Consider the following 15,503-nt stretch of genomic DNA (forward strand, 5'->3'; position numbering starts at 1 on the left):
CGTAAAATTGAGCATCCATTTTCCTAACCCGCTGCCAGCCACCTCTCCTGGGTCCCCACTGCCAAGGAGGCGCTAGGGGCACACGTTTATCCCTAGCGCCTCCTGTTTAGCGCGGCCTCATTTAAATATTTTATCGTGTGCCCAGGAGAGGTGGCTGGGCACATGTTAGGAAAGTGAGCGCTCAAAGCAGCGCTTTTTTTCTGCGCAGATTTATTGCTCTGGCCCCACAGTGCGTTAAGAACACCCATAATACACTGCTCCTGACTCACTCAAACCAATCAGGATTAGGATGCAGATTTTTATGTTAGACACGCATATAATCGTGCTAAGGCGGTTTTTATCTGATACCACAAGGCGGCAGCATAACATGCAGACATTTTGTAAACCGAACACAGAACAATTCCTGTTTTAGTTCACATATATCTTAAATCCTTTATTATTTAGTCACCTATATGTGGTACTGGGAAATTACAAAAGTGCGTTCTGTATAATTATAGTACTTATAGATAATTTTCTCATCTTCATGTTCATGGAGACACTAATATAATACAGTGTAGTATCTGTCATTGCACTGTACACCTTTATTAGCCCTCTCCTCATGCAAAGTTCTGAATTTCCCTAAGGAAATCAGATGATACAAATAGGTAGCACATTGATTTTGAAGACATGCTAAACATGCATAGAATACCTGAATTTGGTCAGCATTGTTGCTTCTCTCTACTCCTAGCGGCACAGAAACAGGCTGTGTCCTTAGCATATTCATGCAGTAGCATGTGGCAATGGCAGTGTACTGTCCAAGGCAGGTTCACTTTTTTCTGTTTACCTTCTGTCCGTGTCCCTGTCTCCTTTCCTTCTATCAGTAGGTAGCAAGCTTTTTTTCTGCACTCCACCTTGGAATACTACAGGGTTCTTGCGATTTTGGTCAGGGCATGCTCCTGCACATCTCTGCCCTGGCCACTGGGTGCCACTGTAGGGGCAGGGTTGGAATGTACTTTTATCAGAGACTCTGGGTTCTACTTCAGGTGCACTCCCATTCCGTTAAGCTGGTTTGGATGTTGTTCTTGGGTGTACCCTGGAGCTTTGTATCCACTCCATTGTGAAATATTCTACTTTGTTTACAACTGATCTTTTGAGAGTGGTCCCAGGCCCTGTTTATAGTCACCATGTTTCATGAGAAATTGGGCACTGTAAAACTGTTTTTGCAATTTACGCCTTCTGTTTGGTAGGGGTCATGGGGCTTGGGCATCTCCTGCAGGAGCTGTACCCGAAACAGGGCTGAGAGCTAGATTTGTTGTGGCAGGGAACCCTGGCTGCCAAGCAGCAGCCACTGAAGATCTTGGTTTTGGGGCAGAAAGGGTTCATGAGCTGCTTCTGGTGAAACTGGCTGGAGAATATTTGGGGGCAAACTTCAAAAAGTTGAATGCAAAAAAAAAAACCTAGAGTAAACTGTACTATCTTTCCAAATATGCTGAAGTTTTTACACGAGATTTGGGGTGCCTTACATAAAATGAGGATTCCCAGCAGCATGCAAACAACTTGTGTTGTGTGTTGTAATACTGGAGCAACAGTTTATTCTATTAAAGTAATGTTTGGTGCGGGAATGCATTTCAGTTTTTTTAATTGTATTTTTGGCCCTATAGTTTGTTTGCTTCTTCCAGCTCAGTTGGAACCAGTTTCTATGGCACTATGAATCTGCTTTCATAACCACTCAGGGTTTCTCCTCACAATACCGTGTCCTTTAGATAAGCCATTGCACAATCAGCCACAGGGTTCTCTCTGGAAGCAGGTCCCATGCACACCAAATGTGGTCAGTAGGTGTCACCATTGTCCAATGGCTAGGACTCCCTTCCATTCGCTGGAGCTGACTTAGAGCTTTCTTTGATTTCTATTCTGCTTTTTGGCGCTTCAAAGCAGATTGAATTCAGGTACCTATAGGTATTTCCCTATCCCCAGAGGGCTCATAATCCATATTTGTATCAGAGCCAAGGGAGAGTGAAGTGATTTGCCCAGGTTCACAGCCAGCTACTCTAACGAACCAAGGCCAGAGTTAGGAACTCTGGAAAAAAAAACAAACCATCTGCTGATCTGATCGTAGTGGTGCTGCTGAGTGTGTGAGCCGAGTGTTGGGTCCTTGCGCATACGATCTTGCTTTTCTTAGAGAAACGTGCGAGGCTCTGGACACACAGGCTCTAGCAGCGGGCGTGGCAAGGTCATTAGGGGGTCGTGTAGCGAGAGCTGCAGTCTGATAGAGTTGGTAGCAGACTCCCATTGACTTGACGCGACTTCCCGTAGGGCTCAGTAGAAGTGGAGTGAAAACAAGAGCTGCAGAAACAGGCGGCCTGGCTGGAAAGTTGACAGCCCGCTAGCCGGGCATTGCAGGTGGGCAGCCACCGCTTGTCGGGCTGCGCTTCTATGCCCGCTAAGCAGGCAGAGCACAGACTCGTGTGCCAGGCAGAGCCTGTAAATAGACAGGGGTGGGGGAGGGGGAGGGGGAGGCGGCTGCTGTCTTGTGAAGCCTTTGAATGCTGCGCTCATGCCCCAGCCGGGGAACGTGCGTCTGTGTGGAGGATGCCCGAGCCCCCGCCTGGCTCGGCGGCAATGTAGCGCTGCCTGGGGAGGGGGTGGGGGAGAGGAAGCCGGGCTGCAGCGGACACAGTGCTACGTGTGCGTCTCTCTCTTTCTCCCTGCAGGCGGGCGGAGATGGTCGGGAGCTGAGCGCCTGACACCGCACCATGGGCTGCGCGTCGGCCAAGCAGGTCTCCACCGTGCAGAGCGACGAAGAGGCGCAGCGTGGCAAGAGCTACCAGAACGGGGACGCCTTCAGCGGTGAGTCCGGGACCCGGGGGGAGGGGGCGTGACCTTGAAGGGCCCATCTCCAGCTTCCCCCCCCCCCCCTGCCGCTTGCCTTGCAGATGCTGCCTCCCGCTGCTCGGTTTTGTGGCAGGGCTTTGGCCACAGCCCGGGCTGCGGCGGCGGCTCCCTCCCTCGGTGTAAGGCGCTGAACGCTGCGATCCCTGGGCCGCCTTCTGAGCAAAGAGGAATGAAGGGAGCCCCCCCCGGCATTGCGGAGGGGAGGGGGAAATCTCCCTTACCTGGGAGTGCCCGGCACTAGCCGAAGGGACTCTGACGGCACAGGCTGCAGGGGGGGTGGGTGGGGGGAGGCTTGGTCACCTCGGCTGGTCAGTGGAGCTGCGCCCAAGCCTCGCCTCCAGGTTTAAAGGGCCAGCATTACCTCCTGGGATTAGCCGTGATCGCACACTAACGTCATTGTTAAGTAATAGCCTTCTGCCCACTAAGGCGCCCTTTGGCGGGTGGCGCGATTGTGCTCCTGCATTGGGAGGAACCTGCCCCAGCTGGGGTAAAAATAAACAAGTTTACACGTGTGTGGCCTTAAATGAGGAACAGGTTGCTCTTGGCTGTCAGATGTTCCGAATCTATTGTGCAAGCCCTACTACCACGTTTGTTGTTAAACACAATCAGTTACAGACATTGCCGCTGTATGAAAAGCACCAGGTCTGCATATCAAGAGCTGTGCATCGAATTTTTGTACTTTTGGTTTTTTTTTCCCTGTGGCAAGTTCTAACTAAGCCTGATTGGCTGCTCAGTTGGGGTTTAATTTTACAGATTAAAGCCCTTAAGTAGAGCTGCATGTTGACTGTGGTTTGTTCTTTAAAATCTTTGCTAGTTATTTTTGGCTGCTATATGTTGTACATCACTTCTCAACCCACCGAGTAGGAATATGGAATATAACATTTTATAAATAGTCTTGGTGCCTTTAGGCCAGAAAGCTTCCAGGTTCCTTCATGTTAAGGAATCTCAGCAGCGACAGTTTTAAAGGTGTGGGTGTCTGTGTGAGTTTTTGTACTTGGGAGCTTTATTTAATGGTACGCCAGCCTTCAGCAGATGGCTTTGCCACTGAATTCTTCATGCTCCTCCACTTTCCTCAGCTGGATGAACTGTGTTTTCAGCTGTTGCCGATGGCTGACTCTTGAGGTAGATGGACGGGCAGGCATATTAATTATACACAGGAAAGGTGACTTTCCTCTTCCCCATTTTGCTGGAAAGAGTTGAGAGGGAGGCTCGTTTCCTGTTGTTTTCAAATCCAGAGCACCTCCTACTCAGCCACTCTTAGCCGACTTGTTTACATTAGGCCGTGGATGAGTGCAACAGGACTGACCCTAGGACATTACTGGGCTTCTTAAAGAAATTATCCTACTGCTTGAAAGGTGCTCAATAAGACTGCACAAGAAACTGAAATCTGTTCCTATTGTCCAGGAACAGGTAGCACAGAGGCAATGCAAGCTTCCTACACGCTCACAGCTACAGTACAGGCAACGACAGTGCAAGCTTCCTTTACACACACTCAAAATCCCACCACTGAACAGCTACAGCACAGGCAGCGGCGGTGCAAGCTTCCCTCACATGTTCATAGAATCCCTGCACTGCACAGGCAGTGGCAGTGCAAGCTTCCTTCCCTTGCAGTAGTAAATCACCTGGACTGGATGGTATACCCCCAGGGTTCTGAAAGAACTAAAAAATGAAATTTCAGACCTATTACAATTAATTTGTAATCTTTCATTAAAATAATCCATTGTACCTAAAGACTGGAAGGTGGCCAGTTTAAAAAGGGCTCCAGAGGTGATCCAGGAAACTATAGATCGGTGAACCTGACTTCAGTGCCGGAAAAAAATCATGGAAACTGTTAAAAAGAATAAAATAAAAAAACATTTAGATAGTCATGGTTTAATAAGACACAGCCAGCATAGAGTTACCCAAGGGAAATGTTGCCTCACAAATCTCCTACATTTTTTTTGAAGGGGATGAATAAACGTGGACAAAGGTGAACTGGTAGATGTAGTGAATTTGGATTTTCAAAAGGGGTTCGACACAGTCCCTCATGAGAGGCTTCTAAGTAAACTATAAGTCATGGGATAGGAGGTGATGTCCTTTTGTGGATTGCAAACTGGTTAAAATAAAGGAAACAGAGTAGGATTAAATAGTCTGTTTTCACAGTAGAAGAAGGTAAACAGAGTGCCTCAGGGATCTGTACTTGGACCTGTGCTTTTTAATATATGTATAAATGAGCTGGAAAGGGGTCAACAAGTGAGGTGATCAAATTTGCGGATGACACAAAATTATGCAGAGTAGTAAATCTCGTGTTGTGATAAATTGTAGGAGGACCTTGTGAGACTGGAAGATTGGGCTTCCAAATGGCAGATGAAATTTAATGTGGACAAGTGCAAGATGATGCATATAGGGAAAAATAATCCTTGCTATAGTTATATGATGTCAAGGTCCATTTTAGGGGTTACCACCCAGGAAAGAGGTCTAGGCATCATAGTGGAGAATGCATTGAAATTGTCGGCTAACTGTGCTGTGGCAGTCAAAAAAGCAAACAGAATGTTAGGAATTTATAAGGAAGGGAATGGCAAATAAAATGGTGGATGTCATAATGCCTCTGTATCGCTCCATGGTGAGACTACACCTTGAATACTGTGTGCAGTTATGGTCGTCACATCGCAAAAAAGATATAGTTGCACTGGAGAAAGTGCAGAGAAGGGCGACCAAAATAAGGAGCATGGAACAGCTCCCCTATGAGGAAAGGCTAAAGAGGTTAGGGCTGTTCAGTTTGGAGAAGAGACAACTGAGGGGGGATATGATAGAGGTCTGCAAAATCATGAAAGGACCTGAACAGGTTAATGTTAATCAGTTATGTACTCTCTCGGATAATAGAAGGACTAGGAGGTACTCCAAGAAGTTAGCAAGTAGCTCATTTAAAATAAAGAACATTCTTTTTTACTCAATGCATAGTTAAGCTCTAGAATTCATTGCCAGAGGATGTGGTTACAGCAGTTAGTGTAACTGGGTTTAAAATAGGTTTGGATAAGTTCCTAGAGGAAAAATCCATAAACTACTATTAATCAATAAGGAATAGTAGCTTGAGATCTATTTAATGTTTGGGTACTTGCCAGGTACTTGTGACTTGGTTTGGCCATTGTTGGAGACAGGATGCTGCGCTTGATGGACCCTTGGTCTGACCCAGTATGGCATATCTTATGTTCTTATGTACGCATGCAAAATCCCAGCACTCAACAGCTACATTACAGGTAGCAGCCGTGCAAGCTTCCCTCGCGCACACACAAAATCCCACACTGAACAGCTACAGCACAGGCAGCAACAGTGCAAGCTTCCCTCACACACATGCAAAATCCCAACAGTGATCAGCTTTAAAAAGGACGTGGGATAAACATAGAGGATACCTAATGGCTAGAGATTGGAATCAGAGAAACTTGTGGTAACTTTGTGTAACATTTCTAAATGGGGGTAACCTGCCTGGCTGGGCAGCCTGGATGGACCATTTGGGTCTTCATCTTCCATCATTTACTGTGTTACAGTACAGGCAGCAGCAGTTCAAACTTCCCTCACACAGCCATACTCTGTCCCACCACTGAATAGCTACAGCAGAGATGGAGGCAGTACAAGTAACGCCTCAAAAACATTGCCTTGTCAGTATGTCTCAGTCCTGCACGGGAGGGCTTTCTGTTGGCTGCTAAAGTTCTTTTAGTTTTTGTGTCTGTTGCCTGAGCACAAGAAGAGTTTGCTTGAGTCACATGATATATAACCAATCCCAATGCTTAACTTTCCCTAGCCATATTATAAATACATTTTTGCATTCTCTGAGCTGCCTGAGTATTTTCTTTATTTTTAAGGAGAAGCTGGGGAGAGTTCACTTTTTAGGGGAGATTTACCTTAATAGGAGTATTTTTTTTTTCCCAGTCATGGGTGATTAAATTCTGTATCATGGTGGGGATTAGCAGCCAGATTGTTATTAGCAGCTAATAACTCAGTTAACCATACCTTTTTTCTTAATTTTTTAACTATTTTCTTAATTTATTCACGTTCCATTAGTAGATTAATTGTGGTGTGCAAATCACTATAGATTCTCTTGGGCAGTCTGAGGTCTACAGGGCCCGGTCTGAGAATCTCTGTGGGATCCTTCTTAAATAAAGCTTGATGTAAAGAGATAGTAGAGGGTGGATAGGTAGGGCGGGGCAGGAGGCATGTTAGATTTAGTATTGGTATCTTCTACGTTCATTTGCCCAGGAAAATTGAGAACCAGAGAGGCTGACAAAAACTGACTTGGACACGGAGTACTGCTTCTACCGCTGGCAATTAGGCTGTGTCCTGGTGGGGTGGACGAGACTAACCGGATGGGCCAATTGGCCTTTTTTTTTCTCATGTGATTTCCTGCGTTACTGTGTGTGTTCCTGTAAAGCTCAGTGTTGGCTGCCCCAATCCCTACCAACTTGATAGCTGCTATCCCCTCTGGCAGTGCAAACTTTCCATCCCGGCGAGATGGGGAACAATTATTTCTGCAGGGATTTCTGTACAAGATAAGTTTCCATGAACAGAACTAAATGATCTGCAAGAACAACTTCCTCTCTTCCCCGAGTTGCCTTGAGGGAAAGAGGACGTAAAGGAGATGTATTTTTAGCCCTTATTTTTCCCCGGCTCTCTTCTGCTGTGGTGCGCGCATTATAATATGTTTTGTCAAATATTTGGTGGCATCAAACGATGCTAACTCTGGGCCATGTGTACTGGACATGTTTATTATACACACGTAACAGGAAAATGTTACATCTGCTGTTAAGGATTCTTTAGTAATTTCTAGTGGGTTTTTTTCTTCCAAAACTTTATTTATAATCCAGCAAATGCATACTCAAAATAAGCAAAAATGCCTCGATTAAGGCAAAAATCATCAATAGAATTACTCCTGGGGGAATTCTGCATTTGCCCGTCAGAATTAGGCACAGGGACTAGGAAGCAGCAGCAAAGGAGTGCATGGGCCGGAAGAGAGGAAGGAATAGCGTTTAGTATCATCTGAAAGTGAGACAGGCGCAGTGGCAACCAAAAAGAGCTGGGAGAGTTCACATTGGCCCATGCGGGCCAGAAAAGATCAGCCTAACGTCAGCCTTGGCCTGTGTTGTCTGAACAAAGGAGGGAATGTGGGGATCTGGTGGAGTCTGAATGAGAGAGGGAAATGGCAAGATTGGGGGATGGTAGGAGAGAGTTGGGGTGGTCTTGCTAAAGAGGGGGTTGTAGAGAGAAAGTTAGGGGGAGTTTCTCTGGTGAAGGGAAAGAACTGGAGGGGAGGGGAACTTTCTCTCTGTCTGCAGACAAGGTAGACCTTATGGTCTTTTGCTGCTGTAGTGTTTCTATGCCTCCCCCCAGGAGACAAGATCTCCTGCTGCTTATCGCTTTTGTTTAGCTGGGATATTATACCTGTGTGCTTCTTCAGGTCCCTTGAGGGTGGAGGATTGAAAGGGGAAAGCCTTCGCCGAGGCTCTTCAGGTCAGTGCTGTCATGAGCCAATTGGGGTCATTCACAGACTTGAATCGCCTACGTGATGTGACAGAACCGCATGGCTCCAGCAGGTGGGAGACGCGAATCCAGGTCTCTTGGCTATAGCCAGGCTATGGGCTGGCAGGAGTGCCTTATATTTTGTTTACCATGATTAGTAATGATGACTCTGAATAGCTGCTGTCCAAAGAGATTGTTCTTTTGACTGATGCCATATATAAGCTGTCATTGCAGGGATCTGACATTACACGTCCTTTAAAAGCAAGAAGATTTGTTACTGCTGGACAGCAAGAAAGCATTTGAGAGGTCTTTATTCCAGTCAAGACAAAATATGTACATAGGAGAGAGTCACTCTCTTCTAATTTAGTTAAAAAACCAGGGCAAATAAGAGGTTTCAGGAGATGCATTATTAGTGTATACATTGTTAAAAAATGGAAGAGCTATAGGTTAATATGTAAAAGCAATGTAAAAAAGTTGGGTTTTTAGGTAGGATTTGAATATGGCCAGAGGGAGCACAACGCTGCAACTCAGCAAGGCTATTCCAGGCGTATGGTGTAATAACGTAGAAAGTATAAAGTTGGGAGCTGGTGATTGCAAGGAACACAGATAAGAATAGTTTGCCTGATGAATGGAAATTGCAAGGAGAGCTGTAAAGGGAGATGAGGAAAGTTGATGAGGTGCTGCAGAGTGAAGGCACTTAAAGGCGAGTAAGAGAAATTTTAACTATATGCAAATGGGACACCAAAATAGAGACTTGAGGATTTTTACTTTTGAATAAGCTATAGTGGGGATAGATGGTTTGGTGGAAGATTTGTGAAGAGAGTTCGTAGTAGTCTAAGCAGGAGATGATGAGAGAATGGATAAATGTGTTCTAAACGTTGAGGATGATACAGAGAGAGAATCAAAGAAGGGGAGAGAGGAGTTTAAGATGTCCCCAAAGTTGCAGGTTGAGAGAATTCGGAGGAAGACTGTGTTTTCCATGGAGATAGAAAAAAGGAGACGGGGAAAGTGAGTTTGAGAGGAAAAATACTAAGGTCTGTCTTATCATGCTATGTTTATGGCAGTGATGGGACATCCAGATAGCAATGTCAGAGGAACAGCTTTTGTTGCGATCGGCGGTCTGTGGGTGGCCCCATGGACCATCGTTCTTACCTCCGGGCTGGCTCGAATTGCGGCCGATCACTGCCAGCACATATGGCAGGCGCTGCCACCGCTGATCTCGGCCGAAACAACTGAGATTCCTTGCCGTGGCGAGATGCTGCTGTTGATGACCGTGTGGTGTGCCCTCATTGCTTCTTCTTCCTTAAAGGGACCGCAGCGGGAAAGACTCCATGGCCGCTAGAGATGAGGTCATCAATGCTTCCCTATGAAAGGGCAGACTTCCAACAGCAGCTTGCCTTGGTAACAGGTTTCTCTACTGTCTAGCATTAGTTGTTTCAGCGTGTTTTCATTCTCCAGTCCTCGTCTTCATCTTCAGTTCCAGTGGTTCCTGAGTCTTCATTCTCCAGTCCTAGTCTTCATCTTTAGTTCCAGTAATCCTTGTCTTCCTCATCAGTCCCTGTGGTCAGTTCTTCTTGTCTCCTAATCGGCCTGATTGTTCTGCACCTTGCCTTCATGCCCTGCCTCTCCATCCTGCCTTCCCTTTGGACAGATTCCCAGTATCGACCTTGACCTGTCTCCTGAATGCTGCCTGCCATTGACCACTGCCTGATTCCTGGATATTCTTGAATGCTGCCTGACTCCTGGACGTTCTTGAAAGATGCCTGCCACCGACCATTGCCTTCTTCCAGATTCACCTGGCCTCCCTCTACTCCTATCCAGCGACCCCCGACGGAGCTCTCTATCATCAGCAGAGGCCCCCACCTAAGATCTGTCGGCCCAGGCACCCAAAGGCTCAACCTGAGAGGAACTTGGACTGGTAGAGGCAAAGATCCTGTTGAGCCTCTGCCTCACCCAGATCTGCCTGCTGATTGTGGGGACCTGCAGGACTCCTCCCTGCAGGTTGCTCCAACTCCAGCTTGGTCCAAGTGTCCACGAATCCAAGAGATTTTGAACTGACTGGTGAAATTTCTGATGCAGAGAGGTAGATCTGGGAGTCATCAGCATAAAAAGATGGTATTGAAATTCATCGGAGTACCAAGGAGATATGTGTAGAAAGAGAAGAGGACCCAGGGCAGAGCCTTAAGGCACACTGAATGATGGGATGGTAGTGCAGGAAGATCTGCTGAAAGTGCAATGGGAGAGAAAAGAAGATCCAAAATCCAAGCGTGTCAAGGAGTAGATGATGATCAATAGTGTTAAGGTGATGTGGTCCCATGGCACATGCCTTCTGGTCTGCTAGTTGAAAGAGCTCAGGATGGCAGAAGCCAAAAACTAGGTGAGTTGGGTTGGCCTGAGGTATCCACAGCTGAGGGAGCTGGGAGAAGACTAACTCCAACCTCTCTAGTCTCATGCTGTCTATAAGTTCAAGATATTGCACTAAAATATAGTGCTGTCTACCCTTGGATTGAGAAAATAACTTATTAGCACGCCAGGATGTGCTTTACCTGCCCACTGCGACCCTTCCAGTGCTACTGCTTTCAGCCTTGTGGCTTCCACTGCGCCCGAGTCCTATTTCTCGGGCTAGTGCCAGCATTTCCTTCATCAGTAAATGTGAGTACGTGCTACAAAAGTGACTAAAATAAAAGACTTCCTGAAAAGAAAGGAAAAAGTTAGTTTGTGTGATCCCCATCTCTGAAAGGGGAAGGATGGCCTTGTCAGAGGAGTGAAATGCTTTAAATCAGTTGCTCTTAAATGCCTCAGTTCCACGGTGCTAATAACTCACTTTATGGAGGTGATTTTTGTAATGCCCTCGGTTTGTATTGCATTGATTGATGCCAAGTCTCTTGGTCATCTGCACAGGGGCAGGTCAGATAGCAACCATATATATGCCCTCCCTCAAAACCACCTTCCTGCTGCTCCCTCCTCCCCCTCAAAAAAAAAAAAAGGCAAAATCCTTCTGCTTTCTGCAAATACAGACTATTGCTAATAAATATGGCCAGCGGTTCGCTGTGGCTAACTGCCATTGCCGCCTTCACTGGGCCTCAGAGCCTCTGCTCCCCTCCTGTCTTTGTTTCTGCGTGTCTGACCATAAACGATAAAGAGTGATCACGGACTAGTGATAGATTACATATAAACTAGGAAGACTCCTGTTTCCTCCCCGTGTTATATTTAAGAGGAAACATTTCCCAGCCTCTGTATAGTCTCATGAAGGGAGGGACTGCCTCCTATCTTTTGTGTGCCCTGCTCTCTCCTTCCACTGCTTCTCAGTCTTCCTGTTTCTTGATTTCATTCCTGCCTCTAATGTGATTTTGTTGTTGTGGTCAGATCTGGACTCAGATTAGCTTCTGTTTACTTAAAAAAAAAAAAAAAGGGCAATGGGGATGGATAACTCCAGGAAAGAGTTCACATTTAATGTTGTTGATTGAGACTGGCTCATCCCTAATGACTTTAAACTCAGGCGGCTCACATCTCAGATATATCATGATCATTCACAGATAATCTTAATTTCAGAGCCCATTGACCATGCTGTAAAAATGTGGCTGCCCATTATCAGACGTGAAAAAGGCACTCCTCAGTGAAGATCTCACCCCTTCCACTCTCACTGCCTTCTGTTGCTAATCTGGTTTCATCAGTCCAGAGACTAGTAGAGCCCTAGAAGAGGCCACGTAGGGAAACTTAGCATTTGGTACCCATAATCTGTGTGAAGGAGAGCAGGTGGGTATATATTCATGAAATCTAGTTTTGGTCTCCCAAGGAGTTACTGTGTGGTGACGTAAAATATAGTCATTGCTATTTTTACACTAGTTGCTACCTTTTATCATACTGTCATAAATCTCTAGTTGTATACTTTGCTACAGCCAGCTTCTTGGTCATGTGGTTTTGGTCTGATGTGATTAACAAGATTTTTAAAAGTGAATTATTTTTAATACATGTATATGAGTAAACTACTTGTGAAGAACATAAGGTATTTCATACTGGGTCAGACCAAGGGTCCATCAAGCCCAGTATCCTGTCTCCACTCTCCAACAGTGGCCAATCCAAGTCACAAGTAGCTGGCAAGTACCCAAACATTAAATAAATCCCATGATACTAATGCTGGCAAAAATCATTTTCTATTCTCTATTGATTAATAGCAGTTTATAGCCTTCTCCTCCAAGAACGTATCCAACCCTTTTTTAAACCCAGCTACACTAGCTGCTTTAACCACATCCTCTGGCAACAAATTCCAGAGCTAAATTGTGTGTTGAGTGAAAAAGAATTTTCTCTGATTTGTTTTAAATGTGCTACTTGCTAACATCATGGAGTATCCCCTAGTCCAGGGATGGCAAACTCCAGTCCTTGAGTGCCACAAACAGACCAGGTTTTCAGGATATCTATAATGAATATGCATATGAGAGATTTGCATGCACTGTCTCCATTGTATAACAGATCTTATCTCATACATATTCATGCAAATTTGATCACATTACTCATACCTCTTTCTAGATCATTTATACATATTAAAAAGTACCAGTCCAAGTACAGATCCCTGAGGCACTCCACTGTTTACCTTTTCCCACTGTGAAAAAAAAACATTTAATCCTACTTTCTGTGTCCTGTCATTTAACCAGTTTGTAATCCACGAAAGGACATTGCCTCCTATCCCATGACTTTTTAGTTTTCTTAGAAGTCTCTCATGCGGGAATTTGTCGAACACCTTCTGAAAATCCAAATATCCCACATCTACCGGTTCACCTTTATCCCACATGTTTGTTCACCCCTTCAAAAATTGTAGCAGATCTGTGAGGCAAGTCTTCCCTTGGATTAATCCATGCTGGCTGAGTCCCATTAAATCGTGTCTATCTAAATGTTCTGTGATTTTATTCTTTATAATAGTTTCTACAATTTTATATATGCTCTGAAATCAGGTCACCGGTCTACAGTTCCCTAGATCACCTTTGCAGCCCTATTTTTATATATTGGGGTTACAGTGGTTACCTTTCAGTCTTTAGGAACAACGGATGATTTTAATGATAGGTCACAAATTACTTGTAATAGGTCTGAAATTTCATTTTTGAGTTCTTTCAGAATCCTGGCATGTGATTTGCTAATCTTCAATTTGTAAATCTGGCCTGCTACATTTTCCAGGTTCACCGTGATTTGGGTCATTTCATCTGAATCGTCACTCTTGAAAACTGTCTCTGGAACGGGTATCCCCCAACATCCTTCTCTGTAAACACCAAAGCAAAGAATTAATTTAGTTTCTCCGTGATGGCCTTATCTTTCCTAAGAGCCCCGTTTAACCCTTGCTAAATATATATTTAACAAGTTTTTATTATGTTTTTGCCTCTACGGCTAACTTCTTTTCAAATTCTCTTTAGCCCGTCTTATCAATGTCTTACATATCACTTGCCAATGTTTATGCTTTTTCCTATTTCTTCAGACGAATCCTTTTTCTAATTTTTGAAGGAAGATCTTTTGGCTAAAATAGTTTCTTTCACCTCACCTTCTAACCATACCTGGCAATCGTTTGGCCTTCCTCCCACTTTTCTTAATGCATGGAATACATCTGGACTGCGCTTCTAAGATGGTATTTTTTAACAATGGCCACGCCTGTTGTACATTCAAAACCTTTGTAGCTGCATCTTTCAGTTTTTTTCTGACTATTTTTCTCATTCCATCAGAGCTTCCCCTTTGAATGTTAAGCACCAGAACCGTGGATTCGCACATGGTCCCCCTTCCAGTCACTGGCCTTTCATTTATTTTTTATTTTGTTGATTAGTAAAATCAGGTACCAATAAAAGTCTTTTTCTAACTGGGTCTTAGAGGCACAGGACAATGAAGTGACTTACCCAGGGTCACACAGAGTCCTGGGCAGGGGGGGAGCTGTTGAATTTGTATACCAGAAATTCTCTTTGATCAGTCTAATGTGCCAACGGCAACACCATGCTAATAACACAAGTCAAGGACACAAACCAAGGACTCCACAAAACTCTCAACCATTAATCATGCCATTTGTACATAGCATTTAATTTATTTGTATACCGTTTAACCGTTTATTCTTTCCTATCTCTTCCTTCTTCTCCAAGTTCTGCTACCCTTGTTATTTGTAACTGCTCCTTCGGTCACCATAGTTCGAGTTGATGTATTTAATGCACTCCCGTTTCATGTAAACCAGCAAGATATGTTTTCATGATTGCCGGTATATAAAAACCTTAAATAAATAAATAAATAAACCATGCTGCCCTACAGGGCTGCTTCGCTCTGTGCTAAAACTGCAGAGTTCCCTGTGCCCTGGAAAGCAGTGCTCCAGCAATGGATAAATCCAAACAGGAAGTGCATATCTATTATTCACATGGTTTTCTTCCTTTAAATGTTTAAGCAATACGCCCAACAAGACCTGACCTTGAACCACCGATTGGAAAATGTTAGTGCTCTGCCAAGACTCTTGGCACATGGGCTGTGGAAACCCAGTGGCATTGTGCAGCGTTAAGCCAGCTTCAGGGAGAATTCTTCCTTAATGGAGGTGGCCTGATGGTGCCTGAAGTATCCGCAGAACTGAATTCACAAGCTTCTGCTCTCTAGCTGATTTGGTTTGCAGAATTAGTCTTTTAGTCACTGAGATTACTAGTTATTCCTGGGTAACCATTGAGATGCGTCCATGTTGTGGGTTGTACGCGCGTAACCCTTTTAAAAGCCTCCTGAAGGCTCCGAGCCTATTTTGCATAGGCTCGGCGACGCGCATATGTCCCGGGGCTTGAAAAAATGGGCGGAGAGTGGGTGGGCGCATGTTATAAAATCGGGCGTAGATTTTAAAATCTGGCCCTGTGTGCGAAAGACTGTTGCTTAAGTAATTTCTCTAGAACCGAGCTAGCTGAGATGTTCTTAAGCTTTTTTGATAAACATGTTGTACTGAGAGAGAGCTGCTTAGAGTAACTGGGGATAAAAGTGCTAACGTGTTTCCTGAACACACTTCTAAATACACTCAAAGTTTCCCATGGAAATCGTTGCTTTTAACAAGTGGGCTCTCCTGAAAATATTTGTGTGTTCTTGAATTAAGCATAGGTGATAGGAGACTATTTTTCTGCACGTTTTTAAGTGGTGTGATTATTAATAGGATA

General features: G+C 44.8%; 1 protein-coding gene across 3 annotated transcripts in view; it reads left to right on the plus strand.

Annotated features, from left to right (window-relative positions):
- Positions 1-15,503, plus strand: part of C10H1orf21 (chromosome 10 C1orf21 homolog) — a 248,229-nt gene that overhangs the window by 89,247 nt on the left and 143,479 nt on the right. For 2 of the 3 annotated variants that reach the window (XM_029617990.1, XM_029617991.1), the window contains one exon: positions 2,691-2,826. In XM_029617990.1, coding sequence (XP_029473850.1) covers positions 2,733-2,826 — 94 coding nt within the window. In that variant the 5' untranslated portion in view covers positions 2,691-2,732. Of the gene's footprint in view, positions 1-2,248; positions 2,380-2,690; positions 2,827-15,503 lie in introns of those variants that run through there. The other variant, XM_029617989.1, reaches the window with a different exon arrangement.

This window comes from Rhinatrema bivittatum, chromosome 10, assembly GCF_901001135.1.
Source record: "Rhinatrema bivittatum chromosome 10, aRhiBiv1.1, whole genome shotgun sequence".
Classification (NCBI taxonomy): Eukaryota; Metazoa; Chordata; class Amphibia; order Gymnophiona; family Rhinatrematidae; genus Rhinatrema; species Rhinatrema bivittatum.